General features: G+C 47.0%; 1 protein-coding gene across 1 annotated transcript in view; it reads right to left on the bottom strand.

Moving 5' to 3' along the window:
* Positions 1 to 21,199, bottom strand: part of LOC121567720 (chordin-like) — a 22,475-nt gene extending 1,276 nt beyond the window's left edge. Inside the window, exons 1-21 of the mRNA XM_041877950.2 lie at positions 20,757 to 21,199; positions 19,023 to 19,126; positions 18,629 to 18,755; positions 16,785 to 16,931; positions 16,159 to 16,276; positions 15,909 to 15,996; positions 14,109 to 14,250; positions 13,597 to 13,734; positions 11,089 to 11,171; positions 8,015 to 8,162; positions 6,374 to 6,480; positions 5,938 to 6,217; positions 4,891 to 5,132; positions 4,654 to 4,767; positions 3,454 to 3,645; positions 3,116 to 3,209; positions 2,892 to 2,948; positions 1,267 to 1,370; positions 857 to 1,114; positions 263 to 356; positions 1 to 113 (exon numbers count right to left, since the gene is read on the bottom strand). The exon at positions 1 to 113 is cut by the window's left edge and continues 1,276 nt beyond it. Of these exons, the coding sequence (XP_041733884.2) occupies positions 49 to 113; positions 263 to 356; positions 857 to 1,114; positions 1,267 to 1,370; positions 2,892 to 2,948; positions 3,116 to 3,209; positions 3,454 to 3,645; positions 4,654 to 4,767; positions 4,891 to 5,132; positions 5,938 to 6,217; positions 6,374 to 6,480; positions 8,015 to 8,162; positions 11,089 to 11,171; positions 13,597 to 13,734; positions 14,109 to 14,250; positions 15,909 to 15,996; positions 16,159 to 16,276; positions 16,785 to 16,931; positions 18,629 to 18,755; positions 19,023 to 19,126; positions 20,757 to 20,898 (2,844 nt within the window). The 5' untranslated portion in view covers positions 20,899 to 21,199 and the 3' untranslated portion in view covers positions 1 to 48. The remainder of the gene's footprint in view (positions 114 to 262; positions 357 to 856; positions 1,115 to 1,266; positions 1,371 to 2,891; positions 2,949 to 3,115; positions 3,210 to 3,453; positions 3,646 to 4,653; positions 4,768 to 4,890; positions 5,133 to 5,937; positions 6,218 to 6,373; positions 6,481 to 8,014; positions 8,163 to 11,088; positions 11,172 to 13,596; positions 13,735 to 14,108; positions 14,251 to 15,908; positions 15,997 to 16,158; positions 16,277 to 16,784; positions 16,932 to 18,628; positions 18,756 to 19,022; positions 19,127 to 20,756) is intronic.
* Between the last annotated feature and the right edge of the window lie 422 nt (positions 21,200 to 21,621).

Consider the following 21,621-nt stretch of genomic DNA (forward strand, 5'->3'; position numbering starts at 1 on the left):
TGGGGGGAAGGTAGAAGTGGGGGATGCGTGTGGAGAGGGGGTTTCAGCTCAGTGTCTCCAGCTGTTCTTCTTTTCCGGAACTTTCATCAGCTCCTCCTCTTCCTCTTTGGAATCTAAACAAAAGAGAAGTTCTTCCCAATATGAATGAATCTATGATTATTAGCTACATTAATCATCACTGTTTGAAAGCATGTCATCAGGATTGAGAGCATGTCTCGCTATTTCAAGCATGTGTGTATGTGCGCGCGTGTGTGCTTGTCACCTTGGCACTCAGGACAGCACATGCCCTCCCGGCGGGTGATGTTACCACAGGTCAGGACTGGACACTGCTTCCTCTGACACTTAGTCACACCATGCTGGAGAGAGAGGGAGAAAGAAAGAGAGAGAAAGGAGGGAGGGAGAGACAGAGGGAGGTACATTAGGAATGCACCTCATAATGCTGTGAAATTAGAAAATGCTCAACGCTTCTCAACTACAAATCTAAGAGTTCCCCACACGGACACTGGCATTTTCCCCCAAGGGGTAAGGGCCACCCAAGTCCCCCTCATCCCTACAGCTATGAAGCTCAACCAAGTCTGAAACATCCCTACTCTATCTGTACAAATATGTATTAAGCACAGTGGCATGGAAAAACTCCTTCAGTCAGAAGAAACCTTGAGTCTGGGTTTTTCTAAAGGTTTACTGAAACAGAGGGAGTTCTCCAGTGCTTTTTTCCCTTTTGGGGTTTAGGCCCAACAGTCTGAAGCTTTTTTGTCTTGAATTGTGTTGTTTGGCAACAGGTCCAAACCCACTCTAAGTGGCAATATTTTGTAAGAGACTTGTTCCTGACTGGTCCCTGACTCCCTGTAATACTCACGTCACACCAGCAGGTGATGCACTTCATCTCTCCCATCAGGGGCACACGGGGGTGCCAGTTGTCACTGTTCTGGTAGAAGTTCTTCCCAAACTTGCAGTGACGCGTCCCGTCTGCCTGCATCATGTCAGCGTGCTCCAAAGGGGGTTTGTCTTCCTCCGGACACTCCTTACAGCAGTCTGAGGGGCTGCGGCGTACCGGACGACTGCAGGTCAGGGCTGGACACGTCACCTTCTCACAGTGCACCTCGCCTGTCGCCCCCTACAGGAGTAGAGGACGAAGGACACAATGGCAAATGAGCGGAATTTACATTACATTCTAGGAAGCTGCAGAAAGATTATGTTTCTAATTATGTTAGCATCACTTATCGACTTACATCATGCTAGCTGTGAAGGAATAACCTAGAGGCCTACCTTGCAGGTGCAGAGGGCACACTTAATGTAGCCAAACGGAGGGACGAATGGATGCCAGGTAGACCCAGGAGCATGCATCTTCTGGTCCCCCTCAAAGTAACAACCTGAGAGAGAGAGAGAGAGAGAGAGAGAGATAGAGATAGAGATAGAGATAGAGATAGAGATAGAGATAGAGATAGAGATAGAGATAGAGATAGAGATAGAGAGAGAGAGAGAGAGAGAGAGAGAGAGAGAGAGAGAGAGCGAGAGAGAGAGCGAGAGAGAGAGAGAGAGAGAGAGAGCGAGAGAGAGAGTTCAGAAGGATGAGAGAAATACACTCTTAGCATTGGAAATGCACATCAATCTCAGAGGTAACCAGACAGAATGGAGAGGAGGGAGGGTGACGGAGAGAGATAGAGGAACAGACAGATGGAGAGGAGGGAGGGTGACGGAGAAAGAGGAACAGACAGATGGAGAGGAGGTAGGGTGACAGAGAGAGATAGAGGAACAGACAGATGGAGAATTCGAGAAAGAGGAGGAGTGACAGTCAGACAGAGAGAGATGGTACAGTACCTTCTGGATGCTCAGAGTGACAGTCAGACAGAGAGAGATGGTACAGTACCTTCTGGATGCTCAGAGTGACAGTCAGACAGAGAGAGATGGTACAGTACCTTCTGGATGTTCAGAGTGACAGTCAGAGAGAGAGAGAGATGGTACAGTACCTTCTGGATGTTCAGAGTGACAGTCAGAGAGGGAGAGATGGTACAGTATCTTCTGGATGCTCAGAGTGACAGTCAGACAGAGAGAGAGATGGTACAGTACATTCTGGATGCTCAGAGTGACAGTCAGTCAGAGATAGAGATGGTACAGTACCTTCTGGATGTTCAGAGTGACAGTCAGAGAGAGAGAGAGATGGTACAGTACCTTCTGGATGTTCAGAGTGACAGTCAGACAGAGAGAGAGAGATGGTACAGTACTTTCTGGATGTTCAGAGTGACAGTCAGACAGAGAGAGATATGGTACATTACCTTCTGGATGTTCAGAGTGACATTCAGACAGAGAGAGAGATGGTACAGTATCTTCTGGATGCTCAGAGTGACAGTCAGTCAGAGATAGAGATGGTACAGTTACAGTACCTTCTGGATGCTCAGAGTGACAGTCAGACAGAGATAGATGGTACAGTACCTTCTGGATGCTCAGAGTGACAGTCAGACAGAGAGAGAGATGGTACAGAACCTTCTGGATGTTCAGAGTGACAGTCAGACAGAGAGAGAGATGGTACAGTATCTTCTGGATGTTCAGAGTGACAGTCAGACAGAGAGAGAGAGATGGTACAGTACTTTCTGGATGTTCATAGTGACAGTCGGACAGAGAGAGAGATGGTACAGTATCTTTTGGATGTTCAGAGTGACAGTCAGACAGAGAGAGAGATGGTACAGTATCTTCTGGATGCTCAGAGTGACAGTCAGACAGAGAGAGAGATGGTACAGTATCTTCTGGATGCTCAGAGTGACAGTCAGTCAGAGATAGAGATGGTACAGTACCTTCTGGATGTTCAGAGTGACAGTCAGACAGAGATAGAGATGGTACAGTCCCTTCTGGATGTTCAGAGTGACAGTCAGACAGAGATAGAGATGGTACAGTACCTTCTGGATGCTCGTCTAGCCTCTCTGGAGCTGTCATGTCCTTGGGGTCTTTCCTCTCTAAAGGACAGACAGGGCAAAAGGACACAGGAAAGTATTATTTCACAACTTTACGACCGTAATGGGTTGTACTGTCAAGAATAAGTCCTCTCAAGAATAAGGAACACACTCAAGCACACAATCCTATTCAAACATAGTAACACACCCACTGATACACACACACTCACCGAGACATACGGGGCAGCACTTGTCCTCAGGCTGGATGGTGCGAGAGCAGTTGAGAACTGGACAGATGACCGGGTCACAGATCACTGTGCGCTTCTACAGGGAGTACAGGGAGATTGAGGGAGGAGAGAAATGGACAGAACAAGCGATATAGTAGTTAGACACAAAGTCACTCAATATAGTAGTAGAAACTTTACTTCTAGATTCTCAAGACATCTAGATTCTCCATCGAAAGGGCTTCTTAGCCCAGGACTAGACTTAATCTGTGTCTGGGAAACCAGCACTAATTTAATGCGTAGCTATAGCGCCGCCCTAGTGGTTTTAGTTGGAACAGTCCTACCTGACAGCTGCAGGTGAAACAGTTGTTGTAGTTGGGGGTCCAGAGGGAGCCGTGGGCGTGGTGTTGACTCTCGAAGAAACAGGTGTGGGGGTCTTTCTTTAGTTCCTCAGGGTCACGCACAAACAGGTCATCAAACTCCGCCATCTCCACCTCACCCCTTGTCCCAAACTCACAGTTATTAGGCACATGGACCTGTAGGGAGAGAAAGAAAGAAGGAGGGAGGGAGGGAGAGAAGAATGGAGAGGGGGGTGACAGAGAGAGAGAGAAAGAGGGGGCGAGAGAGAGAGGGGGGCAGAAAAGGGGTGAGCATGAAAAAGGGAGAATAAGAGGAGGGACCGAGAGCAAGGAGGAGGAAGGAGGGAGAGAAAGAGAGCAAGGAGGAGGAAGGAGGGAGAGAGGGGGGGAAAACAGAGGTTAGGATTTCAGTGATTTGTTGGACACACCTTCCTTGTGGCTTGTTATAAAGCGTACTTGTACTTGTTAATTAGTCCTAAATGGAGCGTTCAGCCGGCTTTCCGCCCATGGCTCTACGGCTCCACGGCAGATGGCTGTTTATGTGTCAGACCTGTTTGCTATTTAAACTGCCGGACTTTACTGTGTGTGTGTGTGTGTGTTCTTACACGTTTCTTTCTCCCATTCCATCCCCTGGCAGCTAAGACGAAATCATCAACCAGGCCACCTGCAAATATGTTAGCGTGTAACGATGTGAGTGTGTGTGTGTGTGTGTTTGTGTGTGTCCTCACATACTTTTACTTTTCAACAAAATGTCTCTGAAAACACAAGGCCACCTGCCAGTGAGAGTGCTTGTCTGTGTGGCCTCACACTGACTAAGTGAGCAATCACACACACACAAAAACCACTCAGCTGGCTAGGGCCCGGAGGGGCCTCACCTCCCTCCCTCCCTCCCTCCCTCCCTCCCTCCCTCCCTCCCTCCCTCCCTCCTCTCCTCCACCTCTGATCACTCCATCTCTATAATCCTCAATATATTCCAATAATGCATGATCAAACTGAAGAGTGTGGATTGAGATTGAGGTATGGTTGAGGTTGAATAATGGTTGTTAAGTAGTTGAGTTATGGTTGTTAAGTGGTTGAGTAACGGTTGCTAAGTCATTGAGTTATGGTTAAGTGGTTTAGTTATGGTTGTTAAGCGGTTGAGCTATGGTTGTTAAGTGGTTGAGTTATGGTTGTGGTCCTACTCACCCGTCCACGTATCTCTCCTCTGGTGTTGACCTTGGTGCTGACCTGGATGAAGGCTGTCCCTCTGTCCAGGTGACGCAACAACTCTACACTGATGTCCTTCAACACACCCTGGGCCTGAGAGAGAGAGAGAGAGAGAGAATGGAATAAGATTCTGCTGTATGTATACATTCTCTATATCATACTGTCATGGCAAAGTTGTGTGTGTTTGTGATTATTCTTGTGTCTCCGTCTGCCTACCTGAGAACCGTAGAACCCTGTCAGAAGTCTCTTGTGATTGGTGCTGCTCTCGTCCAGCTCTCCGATTTCGGCCAATCCGTGGAGGTGGGCGTTGACTGTGAGATCATCAGCTTTGCTGAGGCCTGCCACCACAATCTCATAATGGAGGTGACAGCGCTCGTCCACAGACACCCAGGCATGGCCCCCAGCACTGGTCAGGACTGGAGGGGCCACAAACTGGCCTGCCAGAGGGACAGGGATCTCTGGGGAAGGAGAGGGTTAAATATGAATGAAAAGCAAAAGACTAGAGTTAAATAGAATAATCTCAAATTGGGATCAATGTTTTTCTTTCAGATACTTTTTCAGGCACTGTGGCTCTAGTCTAGAGAACTGGAGTTTGCCACCCCTGACCTATGCATTTACTCAACCTAAGTGTATTTGAGTTACTCTATGGTGAATCCCAAACCAGCCCATCGCCACTACCAACTCGCTCAGAGGGCCCTCCGTTGTCACGTGTTACTGACAAAACTCAGAGGGTGACTTCAAGAGTGACGAGGGGATCAATAAACCCATCAACTTCAGGACATACTCTTGATTTGAATGATGCAATTCATGTTCTACATTTAAATAATAAAATGGCCATGAAATTCAAATGAGAAAAATTCCCCTGTCGTTTTACAAGATAACAGTAACAGTTAAACATGTAATTTGGGAGGTATTTCATCTGTTACTTGTGTCAAGCCTCAAAATCAGACACAAACACAGGTGGTTCATAATTATGCGCGACTCTCCATTCTATTGTGTGAAATTGCGCAAACTCAAAAATAACACGGTGCGTTATGGGATACCACTTCACTCTGATGCAGGCAGCATAGCTGGCTCGGTCGAAGTGGCTATTGGAGGGACTAATTAGCACTTACACCTTCCATAATTTTGACTCCGTCAGTTTTGGGACAATTGTGCATATGGTGGAGGCGCGCGTGAACGCACAAATGGAGGAGCGAGGGGAAGGGGGTTGATTTAGGATTCAGCCCTAGTGTCTGTTCTGGTCTAAGGTCAGTGTCTCACCGTGTCTGGGTGCCTCCAGGCCGCTGTAGAGCAGGGCTCTGATCTGTCCGCGTAGCTCCCCCTCCTGGCTGTGTGCGGTAGCCACGTTGATGAACAGTTCGTTCTGCAGCAGCATGTGGATGTGACGTGCCTCTAGACGACTCCAGCTTCCCACCGCCCGCCCGCTGGGCCTGTCGAACTCTGGAGTTAGGTCGTACAGCACGGATCGCTTACTGCGCCGCCGAGGCTTTAGCTCGATGGTCAAACCCACCACCTCACTGGATAACCCCGCTATCTGGACCTGTGGACGGAGCAGGATATGGGTTGGTTTGGTGGTTCAGTTCAGTGTGGTTTGGTTTGGTTCTGTTCTGTTCTGTTATGTAAATAGTGACAGTACAATTCCATTTGATTCAGTTCTTTAAAGTTAAAATCAATTCAATTAAGTTCAGACCCATACCTGGTAGTCCAGGGTGCCGTTATCATGGAGATTAAAGAATGCTGATCCCACGCCGCCTGTCTTCCCTGCTGTCAATGCATCACCACTGGACATGACACTCTGGATGGCTGGAGAGAGAAAAAGGGAGTGGAGGAGGGAAAGAGAGAAATGAAAAAAGTTTAGTAAATTATTTCTTGAATCCTTGCTATTACATAACAGATGAACACGCAGTGCCACACTTGGACATTTTCATGTTTCCATAAAGCAAATTGAAGCTGGAACGAGAGAGGATGATGACAGAGTGAGTATGAGAAGGGTCTCCCTGACTCTGTGTCCTTTCCATTTCAGACCCAGACCCAGACCCAGACCCCTACTACAGACTAGTCTGAATGTGATGATGAGGCAGCTCTTGCATGCGAGATGAGGCAATGCTCTCTGTCGTGTTATAATTCACCCTGTTGGTCTGGAGAGCCAGACAGGGGGGAGCCGAGAGAGGGCCAGAACACATTCTCTCACGTCTCCCCTGTAGAAAGACACACATGCACACACACCATGTCATCCCTCCACTAGTGGGGACAATCGCAGGGAATGAATAGATCACAACCCGTCCAAACAGAACTTTGGTGTGAGGGTATGTGTGTGTCATCTCAAAAGAGAGAATTCTAGCTTAAGTGGTGTACCCCCACCCCAACACACACACACCCTAACCAAAGGTTAACCCGTGGGATGAGGTAACCCTTGTTGAACACGAAAGGGCTTAGAAGACAGACAGGGAAAGACAAATAGAGAAGGAGAGGAGAGAAAGAAGAAAGAAAGCTCCAAAAAGAAAGGCAGAATGGGAGTGATAGAGGGGGGAGGAGTCAAGACAGAGAAAGAACAGAACAAGATGGAGAGACAGGCAGAGAGAGAGAGAGACATGAGAAGAATGTAGAGAGAGAGAGAGAGAGAGAGAGAGAGAGAGAGATGTAAGGAGAGAGTGAAACAAGTGTTGGGTTGGAATTCTTCACACATAACGTCAAGCTGTTAATCATGGAGCTGGAACACCAGTATGGAGAGTGAGGTCCAGCAGACTGTGACCTTGGCAGCGCCCAGTGTGTGTGTGTGTGTGTGTGTGTGTGTGTGTGTGTGTGTGTGAAATGTACACACAAGTGTGTGTGTGTGTGTATGAAAAAGACAATGTGTGCGTGAGTGTGTGTGTGTGTGTGGGGGGGGGGGGGGATCTAAGTATATAAGTATGTTTGCATTAGAGTCGTTGAATGGAACATGTGTGTGCTGAATTTGTCTACGACACATCCCTCCGCTCCCTGTATTATGGACCACCAGGTCATACAGCGGGGCTATAAACATGGTTTTACTTCAGTGATAAGACTTGAAAGAAAAAAGGGAAGGAGGGACTATTTATAGAAGAGAGAGAGTTGCTAAAACAGCCACGGAGGAACAGAAGGGGAACAAGTGAACTGAAAGACAAAACACATTCCTCCTAGGTCTCTGACTTTGGCCTCGTTTTAGGTGTGATGGGATGACAGAAAAGGATTCAAGGTTGATTGTTTGATGTTGAGCGACTCGAGTAACTTCATCAATTCAACCTGTCACCTGTCTGAGTGACTGACTGTGGGCTGATTGATTGATTGGTTGTTCTACATAAAGGGGTGTGGCACTTACTGTCACAAGACTTCCTGCCGGTGATGAAGCCGGAGATGTGTCGGGGGTCCTGGCCCTCGGTTTCCACAGCGATCACCAGCTGGCCTCTTGACAACCAGAAGAGCTCCCGACTGTTCAGGTCTGTCAGCACCTCAGCAAAGTCTGGGTCCTAAAGGGAGAACGTTGGGGAAATGGTGATACAACATCAGACTTATCACCAACAAACACACAAGGGTTATAATAGATAAACTCACAAACATATTCTACTCAAACACACAAACAGACACTGAAACACTCATTATGACACTACAACACACTCTCTGTCTCTCTCAACAACCCCCCCCTACCACACACACACATACACACACACCAGAAATATGGCTCTCTTTGAGGCTAATATCTCACACACTGCATCCACTTTCATATCCTTCCAACTGCCAGAACTTTACATACACAGAGATTGGAAAATTATTTGGGAAATGTTGTATTAATATGACAGATGTATGACTGTGGTGAATAAATGTTACTATTATGACCCCAGGCCCCATTTCAATATAAATATCCATGTACTATACATCCAGGGACAGGATTGAGCCAAGAGAGCGAGAGGGAGAAAGGGAGGGATGGAGGGATGACGGGAGGGAGGTAAGGAAAGAAAGGATGGAGGAAGGAGTGATTGAGAAATGTGGAATTCGTAAAAATCCAAATAACTTCACAGATCTTCATTGTAAAGGGTTTAAACACTGTTTCCCATGCTTGTTCAATGAACCATAAACAATTAATGAACATGCACCTGTGGAACGGTCGTTAGGACACTAACAGCTTACAGACGGTAGGCAATTAAGGTCACAGTTATGAAAACTTAGGACACTAAAGTGGCCTTTCTACTGACTCTGAAAAACACCAAAAGAAAGATGCCCAGGGTCCCTGCTCCTCTGCGTGAACGTGCCTTAGGCATGCTGCAAGGAGGCATGAGGACTGCAGATGTGGCCAGGGCAATAAATTGCAATGTCCGTACTGTGAGACGCCTAAGACAGCGCTACAGGGAGACAGGACGGACAGCTGATCGTCCTCGCAGTGGCAGACCACGTGTAACAACACCTGCACAGGATCGGTACATCCGAACATCACACCTGCGGGACAGGTACAGGATGGCAACAACAACTGCCCGAGTTACACCAGGAACGCACAATCCCTCCATCAGTGCTCAGACTGTCCGCAATAGCCTGAGAGAGGCTGGACTGAGGGCTTGTAGGCCTGTTGTAAGGTAGGTCCTCACCAGACATCACCGGCAACAACGTCGCCTATGGGCACAAACCCACCGTCGCTGGACCATACAGGACTGGCAAAAAGTGCTCTTCACTGACGAGTCGCGGTTTTGTCTCACCAGGGGTGATGGTCGGATTCGCAGTACTTAATGCAGCTGGTGGCCACACCAGATACTGACTGTTACTTTTGATTTTGACACCCCCTTTGTTCAGGGACACATTATTCAATTTATGTTAGTCACATGTCTGTGGAACTTGTTCAGTTTATGTCTCAGTTGTTGAATCTTGTTATGTTCATACAAATATTTACATGTTAAGTTTGCTGAAAATAAACGCAGATGACAGTGAGAGGACGTTTCTTTTTTTGCTGAGTTTATATTAAGAGCAGGAAAGAAAGCAGAACATACAATACACTTCACATTTGTGGATGCGGCTATTTCAGCCACACCCGTTGCTGACAGGTGTATAAAATCGAGCACACCGCCATGCAATCTCCATAGACAAACATTGGCAGTAGAATGGCCTTACTGAAGAGCTTAGTGATTTTCAACGTGGCACCGTCATAGGATGCCACCTTCCCAACAATTCAGTTTGTCACATTTCTGCCCTGCTAGAGCTGCCCCGGTCAACTATAAGTGTTGTTATTGTGAAGTGGAAACGTCTAGGAGCAACAACTTCTCAGCTGTGAAGTGGTAGGCAACACAAGCTCACAGAACGGGACCGGCGAGTGCTGAAGCGTGTAGCGCGTAAATATCGTCTGTCCTCGGTTGCAACACTCACTACCAAGTTCCAAACTGCGTCAACAAAATAACTGTTAATCGGGAGCTTCATGAAATGGGTTTCCATGGCCGAGCATCCGCACATAAGCCTAAGATCAGCATGCGCAATGCCAAGCGTCGGCTAGAGTGGTGTAAAGCTAGGCACCATTGGACTCTGGACAGTGGAAACCTTTGGGATGAATTGGAACGCCGACTGTGAGCCAGGCCTAATCGCCCAACATCAGTGCCCGACCTCACTAATGCTCTTCTGGCTGAATGGAAGCAAGTTCCCGCAGCAATGTTCCATCATCTAGTGGAAAGCCTTCCCAGAAGAGTGGAGGCTTTTATAGCAGCAAAGGGGGGACCAACTCCATATTAATGCCCATGATTTTGGAATGAGATGTTCGACAAGCAGGTGTCCACATACTTTTGGTAATGTAGTGTATAAATAATATTTAGTGTGTGTGTGTATGTGTGTGTGTGAGTGTGTCAGTGTGTGTGTCAAACAGAAAGAGGGGCATATCAACTCTCAGATTCACATAATTCCCACCAGATCAAAAACAGACCCCTCCTTTCATCCCTCCTCCTCCCTCTCTTCCTCCTTCCTTCCTCCCTCTTTCTGGTCCCACAGACAACTAACCACTGACATGTGTGAGGAGTGTGCATGCCGTTCCACCCTCTCTCCCTCACTCTCTCCTTTCTGTCTCTCATCCCACCCTCTCTCCCTCACTACATGTCTCTTACAACCCCCCTCCACTCTATCTCTTTCTTTTTCTCTGTCCATCCCGTGTCTCTATGGATGTTTAACAGTGATCTACAGTACTGACAACAGCAGTAGGATGTGGGGAAGGAACCACATCCATCTCAGCGGGAGAGTGTGTCACGATGTCATCTGTTTCCCCCCTTTCCTCCCGCCTCTTGGTTTGTCCCTGATGTATGTTTCCCCCTAATGGTTAAGGTTAAGATTTGGTTTGGTGAGGACAAGCTGATCCTAGATCTGTGCCCAAGAGAGAAACTGAAAAAGAGAGAGAGAGAAAGTGTGTGTGTGTGTGTAGTTTCTATAACTTACATAGGCGGTGACGTTGGCATGGATCTCTCTCAGGACATGTTGGCGGTACTGCAGTCGTACCCGGATGGGCACCAGGGGGGAGTCTACAGGGCCGAGAGAGAGCACACAGAGCAAACTTATAACCATGTCACACTGCCTCACAGCACTCCCTAGTCCCCAGTCCCAAAACAACCCCTAGTCTCTTGTCTTATGCCTTAAGGTACTCCCTAGTCCCAAGTCCCAAAACAACCTCTAGTCTCTTGTCTTAGCCCCTACTCCCTAGTCCCCAGTCCCAAAACAACCTCTAGTCTCTTGTTTTAGCCCCTACTCCCTAGTCCCAAAACAACCTCTAGTCTCTTGTCTTAGCCCCTACTCCCTAGTCCCCAGTCCCAAAACAACCTCTAGTCTCTTGTCTTAGCCCCTACTCCCTAGTCCCAAAACAACCTCTAGTATCTTGTCTTAGCCCCTACTCCCTACTCCCTAGTCCTAAAACAACCTCTAGTCTCTTGTCTTAGCCCCTACTCCCTAGTCCCCAGTCCCAAAACAACCTCTAGTCTCTTGTCTTAGCCCCTACTCCCTAGTCCCAAAACAACCTCTAGTATCTTGTCTTAGCCCCTACTCCCTACTCCCTAGTCCCAAAACAACCTCTAGTCTCTTGTCTTAGCCCCTACTCCCTAGTCCCCAGTCCCAAAACAACCTCTATTCTATTGTCTTAGCCACTACTCCCTAGTCCCCAGTCCCAAAACAACCTCTAGTCTCTTGTCTTAGCCCCTACTCCCTAGTCCCCAGTCCCAAAACAACCTCTATTATCTTGTCTTAGCCCCTACTCCCTAGTCCCCAGTCCCAAAACAACCCCTAGTCTCTTGTCTTAGCACCTACTCCCTAGTCCCTAGTCCCAAAACAACCTCTAGTCTCTTGTCTTAGCCCCTACTCCCTAGTCCCCAGTCCCAAAACAACCTCCATTCTCTTGTCTTAGCCCCTACTCCCTAGTCCCCAGTCCCAAAACAACCTCTATTCTCTTGTCTTAGCCCCTACTCCCTAGTCCCCAGTCCCAAAACAACCTCTATTCTCTTGTCTTAGCCCCTACTCCCTAGTCCCAAAACAACCTATATTATCTTGTCTTAGCCACTACTCCCTAGTCCCCAGTCCCAAAACAACCTCTAGTCTCTTGTCTTAGCACCTACTCCCTACTCCCTAGTCCCAAAACAACCTCTAGTCTCTTGTCTTAGCCCCTACTCCCTAGTCCCCAGTCCCAAAACAACCTCTATTCTCTTGTCTTAGCCCCTACTCCCTAGTCCCCAGTCCCAAAACAACCCCTAGTCTCTTGTCTTAGCACCTACTCCCTAGTCCCTAGTCCCAAAACAACCTCTAGTCTCTTGTCTTAGCCCCTACTCTCTAGTCCCCAGTCCCAAAACAACCTATATTCTCTTGTCTTAGCCCCTACTCCCTAGTCCCAAAACAACCTCTATTATCTTGTCTTAGCCCCTACTCCCTAGTCCCCAATCCCAAAACAACCTCTATTCTCTTGTCTTAGCCCCTACTCCCTAGTCCCAAAACAACCTCTAGTCTCTTGTCTTAGCCCCTAGTCCCTAGTCCCAAAACAACCTATATTCTCTTGTCTTAGCCCCTACTCCCTAGTCCCCAGTCCCAAAACAACCCCTAGTCTCTTGTCTTAGCCCCTACTCCCTAGTCCCCAGTCCCAAAACAACCTCTAGTCTCTTGTCTTAGCCCCTAGTCCCAAAACAACCTCTATTCTCTTGTCTTAGCCCCTACTCCCTAGTCCCCAGTCCCAAAACAACCCCTAGTCTCTTGTCTTAGCCCCTACTCCCTAGTCCCAAAACAACCTCTAGTCTCTTGTCTTAGCCCCTACTCCCTAGTCCCCAGTCCCAAAACAACCTCTAGTCTCTTGTCTTAGCCACTACTCCCTACTCCCTAGTCCCAAAACAACCTCTAGTCTCTTGTCTTAGCCCCTACTCCCTAGTCCCCAGTCCCAAAACAACCTCTAGTCTCTTGTCTTAGCTCCTACTCCCTAGTCCCCTGTGAAGGAACAGGATAGAGGCAATACAGCAGAAGCCCCATTAAGCCCACTGAAAGGAGGATCAAGTGATGAGTTGTTCCCCTACACCTCCCTCCCTCTCTCACCTCTCTCTTTAAGTTGTATCCCCTCCCTCACTACTCTCTCTGTGTTGTATCTGTCCTCCCTCTCTCACCTCTCTCTCTATGTTGGATCAGTCCTCCCTCCCTCTCTCTCTCCTGTATCCGTCCTCCCTCTCTCCCTGTCTCTCTATGTTGGATCAGTCCTCCCTCCCTCTCTCTATCTGTGCTGTATCCGTCCTCCCTCTCTCACCTCTCTCTCTATGTTGGATCAGTCCTCCCTCCCTCTCTCTCTCTGTGTTGTATCCGTCCTCCCTCTCTCACTATGTTGGATCAGTCCTCCCCCCTCTCTCTCTGTGTTTTGTCAGTCCTCCCTTTCTCTCTCTCACCTCTTTCTCTATGTTCTATCAGTCCTCCCTCACCAATCCCTCTCACCTCTCTGTCTGTGTTGTATCAGTCCCTGCAGTATGAGGATGAAGTGAAGGTTGTTCTCTGTGTCACTCAGAGTCAACATGGCGACGCCTCCCATCCCAGAATGCTCCTCTTCTGAGGTCAGAGTGGAGCTGAACGTCTCTGTGGGGTCACATGGATATCACACTCACATTGTAAACACACATGATATATATACACACACCACCTTATTGTTACTGCATTCGGTTATGAAGGCCATCCACTGTGTTCTCATGCAGACACTGTCCACAATATGAGCTGCATACATTACTGAACGTTTGTCCTCATTGAAATGTACACAAATGTATTGTACTTTGTATCCCTCATTTACTCAAGTGGTTCCTTTATTTTGGCAGTTACCTGTACACATATGTAAATAAATCAGAATTCATGGAAATATTGAGACTACTTCTGTCCACATTTAAACAGATATATAAACACACTTTCATGCACCCACAAATACATGCACACACACGCAAGCACACACACCCACACACCTGCGAAGAGTGCTCTGTGTTTGATGATCTTTCCTTCGATCTGCTCCTGTCTACCGGTGGCTGTTGTCATAGTAACCCGAAGTTGTTCTGCCTGTAGCTGTTGCACGTGGGATTGGGGAAGATTTTTCCACACCCCGCAGATCTGAAACACACACATACACGCAGGTGAGCCACAGTTGCAGCCGCATGTTCTTAGCCAAGGCTGGGGTTTGAGTGTGTGTGGGGTTCTTAGCCAAGGCTGGGGTTTGAGTGTGTGTGGGGTTCTTAGCCAAGGCTGGGGTTTGAGTGTGTGCGTGTTGTGTTCTGCCATAGTTACAGCTTACAAACTGACTCACAACAGCCTGCATATTCTGTTTTATTTCTCTGCAACACACACACACAATTTCATCTGTGGAAAAGATCAGCCCGTCGAGACCGTGGACACTATCACAGCACCAGGCCACAAACAACGAACCCCCCGAAAATAATATTTGCCTTAGAGGGGGAAGAAATATGGTGACGGACACACACCTCATTGCGCACAGTCCAGGATAATCTCCTCTTTTAATTATAATTGTGCTCCGTCTCCTTCGCACGGGTGATGTCACGCACAAAAATCCCCCAAGAGATGATCCATGCCAGCAACCCCTCCCCCTGGCCATCCCAGGGCGGTTTCACTAAGGTCCTCTAGAACGCGACACTTGATAGGGGCACTTGTCAAAAAAAATTATAGGTCCATTTTTTCTAGGCCTATATTCAGGGGTCCTGACTTAAATTGTTAAAGAATGTGATGATGTCACGTGTGTAATTTGGCTTTATGCAGGAAATGGTGCACTGGGGATGTAGGCCTCTGTCACACACACACACACACACTGCTCCCCTCTTAAATAAACGGTACCTTCCTTTCTCGTTCTCTTTCTCTGTGTAAAGTTAGCTGACTGTGGCAGTTCCTGTGTTTACTCTGTGTAAAGTTAGCTGACTCTGGCAGTTCCTGTGTTTACTCTGTGTGAAGTTAGCTGACTGTGGCAGTTCCTGTGTTTACTCTGTGTGAAGTTAGCTGACTGTGGCAGTTCCTGTGTTTACTCTGTGTGAAGTTAGCTGACTGTGGCAGTTCCTGTGTTTACTCTGTGTGAAGTTAGCTGACTGTGGCAGTTCCTGTGTTTACTCTGTGTGAAGTTAGCTGACTGTGGCAGTTCCTGTGTTTACTCTGTGTGAAGTTAGCTGACTGTGGCAGTTCCTGTGTTTACTCTGTGTAATGTTAGCTGACTGTAGCAGTTCCTGTGTTTACTCTGTGTAACGCTTGGTGACTGTGATAGTTCCTGTGTTTACTCTGTGTAAAGTTTGGTGACTGTGGCAGTTCCTTGTGCCTCTCAGTTCAACAGTTGCACCATTCCATTTGACCCAATAAAATCAACTGTTTGTGATAACGGCACCATGCGTTATTTCACAGTAATCAAGACTTGATTATCCCAGCAACATTCTGACAATGATAAGGCAACGCTGTGACAACGCTGTGAGTGTGTGTGTCTGTATTTGTGGTAGCGTCTGTGTTTGTTATTGCAGGGTGAATTATGTCGGGGCCAGTGAGAGTTTGACCAGAGAGTCACAGAGAGAGAGCGTTTATCATGGAGGTACTTAATCTTTCTCTCTAGGGCACACACACACATACACACACTTGCACGCAGAGACACACATACAAACACTTTCTCTTTCTCTCCCTGTCTTTCTCACATTCACACACCCACACACACATAGACACACAACAAAAACATAAATAGCGGAAACGTCTACCTAGGAACAGAGAGCGTTCCAGTATCTTACCATGTTTGAGTATCCCTTAGGGGTCTTGTACTCAAACGCAGTGTTTCCATCTGAATCAAGGAAGACAACCCTGCTTGGTCGCCCGATCCTAGGAGAGGAGAGAGGGAGAACAGGAGAGAGGAAGAGAGAGAAAGATAACATTTTATTTTATAAAATTAGAGACTAGTTATTACTAATGATTATTACACGCTTATCGTTTGTTTTTCTGTCAGTGTGTGTGTGTGTGTGTGTGTGTGTGTGTGTGTGTTACCTCTGGTAGGTGATGGAGAAGGTCAGGCTGGTTCTAGTGAGAGAGAAGCGTGCCCGGGCCACACCACTGGAGCTGGGTAACCAGGAGTCTGTCACTCCCGTCAACACTGCTACAAAGTCTGGACACACACACACACACACACACACACACACACACACACACAGAGAGAGACACACAGTAAAGTAAAGATGTAAATCAGAATGACTGAATGGAGGAATTATTTTCTTGTTACGGGGGCAGTGAGAGTATATGTGTCCTTATATGAATACTGTATATCCATGTACTGTATATCCATGTACTGCATATCCATATAGTGTATATCCATGTACTGTATATCCATGTACTGCATGTACAATATGTGTGTGTGTTTCCATGTCAGGTAGCCTAGCGGTTAAGAGCATTGGGCCAGTAACCGAAAGGTTGTTGGTTCGAATCCCCGAGCCGACTAGGTGACCAAATATGTTGATGTGCCCTTGAGCAAGGCACTTAACCCTAATTGCTCCTGTAAGTCACTAATTGTAAATGACTAAATGTAAATGACTAAATGTAAATGATGTATGTCCATGCATGAGTGTACAGTAGTGTTTTGTATGCGTGGGTTCGTGCGGCTGAGTGTGCATGCTCACCAGTGCGGCTCTCCCCGGGGGAAATGTCCTCAGAGCTGAGGTATGAGCGGTCATTGTAGGACTTGTGCAGATCATCCTCTTTCTCCTTCTCCTGGAAGTACTCAAAGCCATCAAACACCGCCTCCGCCTGCTTCCTGTCCACCTCGCCTGGACAAGCACAACACAACACCCAGGGGCACAACGTGTGAGGCGGTGGGATATTTACACAACACCTACAGGTTGGAATTACTTTAACATGAAGGCATAAAGTAAGGAGAATCACAGCAAATGTTGAATGAGTGAACCAGCTAGAAAGAGTGAGAGTTACAGAGTTACAGGGAGGAGAGGAATGATTCTAAAATGCTGATCCAAAATATTAGTCCTCCCTAATTCTCTCTCTCTCCCTCTATTATTTCTCTCTATCCACCCTCTCTCTCTGTCTCTCCCTCCCTCTTCCTTTCTCTCTCTCTCTCCAGGTGTCTCCTTGTTGGAACACTCCTGGCTCGTCTGGGTGCCACAGTAACAAGGTTTGTTTCTTAGTCTGAGGAGCTGGGAGTGACACTCACGTGCAATCCCAACAGTGACCTGCTGTTCCAAACCACTGTGTGTCCTGATGTCACGAGCACATTTCAGTGCCTCACACAAACACACACACAATCTGACAGACGACTCACACACACTGAAATACAGACACACTGAAAAGCATACTCAGAAAAACACACACACACTACGAGACAGACAGGCTCTTACTCACACACACATCATCATCCAGACTTATTTCTTCAAGGCCATCCATTTTACTCCTAGACTGTCTGCTTTACTTCTCTGTGTCCCTCTCATATCCTCTCTCTCTCTCTCTGGCTCTCTTCTCGCACTCTTTTATCCTCCTTTCTCTCTCTTTCATGGCCTTATTCCCCTGGCACGCTCTCTCTCCCTCCATAGGGTACGCTCTAGGGCTTCTGTGTAGTGTCAGTCTCACCTCCCTCCATTCTACTATACTGTATCCTCAGGTGCACCAGTGAATAGACACACACACACACACAAACGTGCACGTAAACACACACGCACACATAAGCATGCGCGCACATGCACACACCGTTTTCCACCACTTAGACAAACACACTCAAAGCTTTTTAACATTTAGACAAACACACTCATACTTTTCCTAAAGACACAACCACAACACACTCCCAAGCTTTCCCAAAAATCACCACCACGACACACACACTCTCAACACTTTCCCACATGAACACAAACACACTCAATGTTGTCTCAGTGCTGGGGGGCCATGCCTCAGAGAAACCCAGGGCTTTACCTTGACTTTCCATTACCAAAACCCACTGCTGAATAACTATGGAGAAAATAAGACCCAACATGTGTGTGAGTGAACGTTTGCGCAGGTGTGTGTGTGTGTGTATGCGTGTGCGTGATTGTGAGCCTGAGCGAATGAGGGAGTGAGAAAGAGGGAAGGACAGAGAGAGAAAAGAGAGAGCGGGGGGGAGTGTGTATGCTATGTAAAAGGTAGTCAGTAACACTGGGAACTAGGCTAAATCGGTCTGAATTGCCCTTTGGTTCCTGATGGTTAGAGAATGAGCGTATTTGACACAGTCGAGTAGGAGAGACAACCTAGCCCAGACCTGCTACTGATTACCAATCAGCCGCTCTAGAGAACAACATAATGAAACTAACTGAGAGAGAGAGAGAGAGAGAGAGAGAGAGAGAGAGAGAGAGAGAGAGAGAGAGAGAGAGAGAGAGAGAGAGAGAGAGAGAGAGAGAGAGAGAGAGAGAGAGAGAGAGAGAGAGAGTTTACCTTTGGGCCAAGTTTATATAGTGATAGGGACAGTTAGTAGGCTGGTAGGGGTTACCTTTGGGGCAGGTCTTGCAGCATTGTCCAGGTAGCAGCACTGGGTCACCACAGCTAGGCTCAGGACAGTCCTGCTTGACGTTCTTACAGCTCACCTTCCCCAACACCTTACCCTTACGACCCCTTTGCTGAAAATAATAGATAGAAAACATCAACTCCTCATCCACATTGACCTTAACACTGTATCACACAGGCCTGATGATATTTGTTAAATGGGGTCATTTTGGGGGCACTAAGACTTGGAGAGGATTTTGGTAATTGATTAATTCATAATTCATTAGTTTGTTATTTTAGGCCCAATTTCTGTCCGTTGATAGTCCTGGGCCTACATAATGGCACCACTATCCAAGATTGACATGTACTCTATTAGGCTTGTTGTGAAGGATGTAACTTACTGTCTCGCAGTAACATTGGACACAGTGCATGACCCCAAACGGCTCACCGAGGTCAGGGTGCCAAGTGTCCTCCAGCGAATAGAATCTTCCTCCAAATGAACATCCTGCAATCAGACCAGCAGAACCCATTTAGACAACAATACACTAGCAGGTGGTACAGTCCACATCTAAATGTAAAACTGGTGAGTAGCCTAGTCTGAGATCAACATGTTATGATGCTGTATTTTTCTTCTTCTGAATAGCTACAATTAATTCACAACGTATAACCGAAACAATCAACCAAACATTCAGTAGAACAGAAACGATTGCATGGCATTGCCAGACACTTTAATGGGCTAGCCAGGCCTATGCACTTGACAATTGGATGTGTACTGGACAGTTCACTGCGAAGTGAAAGACTGCATATTCCCACATTGGCGTCAGACAGAACGACAAAAATAGGATTATGTCCAGCCAGACTGTGAATGTTGACAGATAATCGATTCTGCGGCTGGGACATATTGGGTGGATTGACTGGATGCCTCGTGTTCCAGAGCTCACCGACGCATCCTGTTTCATTTAAACGGTGCATGGGACACTCAAATTTATATAAAAAATACCATTCACACAACAAACACGAAACCATCTGGAAAGAGAAATAAAAGGAATGCGCTTTTGGTAGCCTGCCAGTGTCTGTGTAATTGAAACGAATTGATGTATTAGGTTTTGAGTATTTCAAATTAATTGAAAAAGTGGTATTAATAAAAGTATTGCATTATAAAAAGCCTGCATAAAAATTGTCCCAGCAACAATTGTTTGCGCCACAAACCTCCTCTGCCTAGTTCCATATGGGTGTGCGCCATGTGCATTCCTCTCCCGGTTTCAGAGTCGCTGTACACCACAGTCACCTTGGCACCCCAGCCCAACACCACAGTCTGGAGGTGAGGCTCCCCGGTGCCAAATTCACTACTGTTGATTTGATATTGTGCGGTTGCCGTAGCTGCTAACAATCTGGTTCGCATTATTCTTTCATTAAGTGACTAGACTTTAAAACAGTCCAGTTGCGTTAGAGTTAGACGGAGCACCATGCTTTCCCGCACAACTCACTGCAATATAAATCACTGCTTGGTACAGCCAGAGAAGGCTACGAAAGAACTGCAGCAATGGACAGCCGATTGATTACAGTTTCCAGGATTGGATAAACGTTATTAGTGGCAGTTGTTAATACACTGCTCTAACGCCTTGACTTCTCACTCCCATGGGCTCAGTAGGCCTACCCTTTTAACAACAAGCAATTTAAAGCCCTGCACGTGAACCAGATGCCATTCTCAGTGGTTATGACTAAGACGTTTTCTGCAAGTATGTTCATGAAGTAACCATAACAGTAGGAAATTTGAGGAAGATGCCAGAAAACAAACAAAAAAGATTGGGTTGATAATAATAATAATAATAATAATAATAAGAGGTCTGATGCTGTACAGTGAGGCACTTTGATAGACAAAATGATAGGCTGTGTCTGTGTAGCCTAAGCGGTCATCTACTGACGGTCTTAAAAAGATATAGACATATCAGGCTATACATTCAAATGTATATTTGGCAGATTAGCAAACGAGCACTAGGCTAGCCTATAGTGCTGAGATGCCCCTGTCAGGATTCAAAACGTAGCAGGGGTCATTATAGGTCATTCGTTGAATGGAGATATTCAGGTTGAAAAGAAGTGACTTTGACTGAAGTAGAAGAGGCATCTTGGCTCACCTGACATGCCCTTGGATGGTAAAGGCTCCCTCTCCGAATGGATGGGCAGAACGGGAGACTTTAGCCGTGAGGCCAGTCCAGAGTGCAGCCACGCGCAGCTCATCACGCACAATAAGGAACTCAGCGAGCGGCGAGTCTGCATCCCAGCGAGGGGCAGGATCTAAAAGTCGCTCCGGTTTCTGTTTTTCCCTTCCCTTTTTGTTCTTGAAAAACGTATTCCCCTCGTTTTTAGAAGCTTTCACGTGTAGGTAAGTTGTCACTCCAGTAATAAACCTTCCCTAAATAAACATGAATAGGGTAGCATTCAAGTCACCAGATAGCCTATTCGTTGATGGTCTTGAAGTTATTCCTATTCAGAAATAAAGACTCCCAAGTTATGCAAGAGAGAGAGAGAAGCAGAGAAAGTGACCAAAGAGGTTGGAGGTTTTCCGAGGCGAGGACTGTACCAGCCCAGAAGCGTATGTCCCGTCCGTGCGGGTCCCTTCCCACTTTATACTTTCCCTGACACTTGGAGCAGGCACCAGCAGGGAGGGGTGAGAAGGAAAGGAGTGGGTGGGGTTAGGTGAACGCCGGGGGGAGGAGGGGGTACGTTTGTGTAGCCTATTTGTAAGCCAACGGTTCGATTGAACTCTTATGTCGTTATAAAGTTACAACTCAATATAATCCTGTTTTTGGATAGTGTAGGACTCCTGTTCTAGGCGTCTATGTAGGCTATGTGTCTGCCCTTCATCCGATTCTCATTGAATAAGAATGTCTGAAGTCATCGACAATATTGACTCACATTCTTTATTATTTTGTTAATGGAAACATTTACATTTACATTTTAGTCATTTAGCAGACGCTCTTATCCAGAGCGACTTACAGT

The sequence above is a fragment of the Coregonus clupeaformis genome, chromosome 6 (assembly GCF_020615455.1).
Source record: "Coregonus clupeaformis isolate EN_2021a chromosome 6, ASM2061545v1, whole genome shotgun sequence".
Classification (NCBI taxonomy): domain Eukaryota; kingdom Metazoa; phylum Chordata; class Actinopteri; order Salmoniformes; family Salmonidae; genus Coregonus; species Coregonus clupeaformis.